Here is a 2393-nt window from a genome sequence, read left to right as displayed (position 1 = left end):
GGGTTGGGGACCTGGGTGGAGGGTGGGGGCCCTCTTGAGGTGGGGATCCTGGGGAGGTGGGGACCCAGGCGGGGGCTGGGAACCCTGGTGGAGGGTGGGGGCCCTGTTGGGGTGGGGACCCTGGGGAGGTGAGGCCCTGGGAGGGACCCTGGGCTCTTACCTTGCAGCAGGCGCAGTACTTCCAGCAGAGCAGCAGCAGCAGGGCCAGGAGCGGCAGGAGGAGGAGGAGCAGGGGGATGAGCCACCAGAAGGAGCTGGGAGGGCAGTCTGGAGAGAAGAGGCAGGGGGAGGTGGTGCCTGCCCTCCCCACCAAGCTCTGACAACACGCCCCCTCCCTGCACCCGGCCCCACCAGCTCACCCTTCTTCTTGTGCACCAGGATGGTGCTGTTGGGCCCAGGGGCACCGTCGCCTTCCATAGTATAGCTGTAGGTGCAGTCATCATCCTCGTCCCGGAAGGAGCAGCGTACCACCACCTCCTCGGCTGTACCCACAGCCGGTCAGCAGGGCACCCCAGTCACACCCCTCCGCCCCAGAGGACCCCAGGGTTTGGCGAGGGGGCCCCTACTCTGGGACCTGCCTCACCCACAGCAGGGTCTCCTAGGGAAGAGTGGAAGTCCTTGCAAAGCCGTGCTCTCTCCTGGCACAGGGACGGGTGAGGCAGGGGCTCCCCTGATCAACAGCAGCAGAGTCTAGAAACCTACCTCCCCCACTTCCCTGACCTGGACATCACCCAGAAGCTCAGTGTCCAGAAAACATATCTGACCTCCAGGAGGGGAGGCTGCGTGTCTCCAAAGCGTCACCATGTACCCCTGCTGTGTGCCTGCCCCTGCCCAAGTCAGGTGCCTCCCACCAAGACTCTTGGTACCTTCCTGGGCCAGACTGTGTCCCATCGCCTGGGTTCTGTGCCTCCTGCTCAGGCTGTTACCCTTTTCTGAGACTTGGTGTCCTCTATCTGGGTTCTGTGGTCCCTCCCAGCTCTGGAGTTCCAGTCCGGACTGTGTAGCCTTAGCCCAGACTGCAAACCCCTGTCCAGGTGATGACATCCTTGCCCTGTTGGATGCCCCCTGCCTAGGCTCTCAGCACCTCCAACCCTCAGCCCCTGCCCCTACCTCTCTTAAGCTCATCCACCATCTTGACCTTGAAGTTGCATTCCTCACACGTGCGCCCCTTCTTCTCCCCGGTGCCCCATGCCTGGCACTGCACGCAGGAGCGTAGGTCCTCGCAGAGGCCCGGGTGGATCTTGGCGGGGAGAGGCAGGGCAGATAGGCACTGTGTTGGGTGGGCTTCTGCCAGATCCCCGCTGCTCCCCAAACCTCTTGCCCTTGGCCAGCTCCTGTGGCATCAGGCTTAGCCCCTCCTGCCCACCCTGGCCTGTGCCTTGGGTTCCCACGCCCACACCCCATAGGTCCTGGCCTCACCGCCGAGTAGTTGATCTCGCAGATGGTGTCCGTGTAAAGTGACTGCTGGTGGCAGTGGCAACGGCCACACTCACAGTGGCCACGTCCATTACAGATGCCCTGGGGTAGGAGGGGGCACCAGTGAGCCAGCTGTGCCCCATCCCTGCCTGCTCCCTCTCCTCGCTCCATAGGGTTCTCTCTGGAGAGGGTGGGTCATCCTGACAGACACCGTCTGTCTTATGCCCAGGCCTACCCCATTGCTGTCGATGCAGGTGGCATTGCTGAGGGGACAGTCACAGCTTGGGCCTGTCCAACCAGGCTCACACACACACTGGCCCATGGAGCAGCGTCCTCGGTCTGCAGAGAGGGACAGGAAAGGGAGATGAGAGCTACATCTGCACCTGTAGTCCAGGCTGTCCACCTGGCAGGGAGGACCTGTGGGAGCTGAACTGTGGGAACTAGGATGCCATTACCCTGGGGTAGAAGTCATCTCTTCCTCACTTTCCTGGAATCTCCTTCCCTGGAGATTCCACCTCCATCCTGCCTACCTTCCACTCTGCAGCCAGAGTAATCATCTCAAAACAAATCCAATCATGTGGTTCCTGCTCCCCTGACTGAGAACCTCTAATGGGTCCTGGCCAATGCAATAAGGTCAGAAAAAGAAATAAGATGTATAAGCTTTAGAAGGTGAGAAATAAGGCCAGGAAAGGCCAGGCACGGTGGCTCACACCTGTAATCCCAGCACTTTGGGAGGCCGAAGCGGGCAGATCATGAGGCCAGGAGATTGAGACCATCCTGGCTAACAGGGTGAAACCCCGCCTCCACTAAAAAATACAAAAAAATTAGCCAGGCGTGGTGGCGGGTGCCTATAGTCCCAGCTACTCAGTAGGCTAAGGTAGGAGAATGGTGTGAACCTGGGAGGTGGAGCCTGCAGTGAGCCGAGATTGTGCCAATGCACTCCAGCCTGGGCGACAGAGTGAGACTCCATCTCAAAA

At 60.5% G+C, this 2393-nt stretch overlaps 1 protein-coding gene across 3 annotated transcripts in view; it reads right to left on the bottom strand.

Moving 5' to 3' along the window:
- ITGB4 (integrin, beta 4) overlaps positions 1–2393 on the bottom strand; it is a 44245-nt gene that overhangs the window by 27184 nt on the left and 14668 nt on the right. For all 3 annotated transcript variants that reach the window (XM_011947169.1, XM_011947038.1, XM_011947096.1), the window contains exons 14-18: positions 1652–1755; positions 1420–1518; positions 1111–1240; positions 360–482; positions 161–267 (exon numbers count right to left, since the gene is read on the bottom strand). In XM_011947169.1, the coding sequence (XP_011802559.1) occupies positions 161–267; positions 360–482; positions 1111–1240; positions 1420–1518; positions 1652–1755 (563 nt within the window). The remainder of the gene's footprint in view (positions 1–160; positions 268–359; positions 483–1110; positions 1241–1419; positions 1519–1651; positions 1756–2393) is intronic.

This window comes from Colobus angolensis, unplaced genomic scaffold, assembly GCF_000951035.1.
Source record: "Colobus angolensis palliatus isolate OR3802 unplaced genomic scaffold, Cang.pa_1.0 Scaffold1, whole genome shotgun sequence".
NCBI classification, from domain to species: Eukaryota; Metazoa; Chordata; class Mammalia; order Primates; family Cercopithecidae; genus Colobus; species Colobus angolensis.
This window is presented reverse-complemented; position numbering and strand designations above follow the sequence as displayed.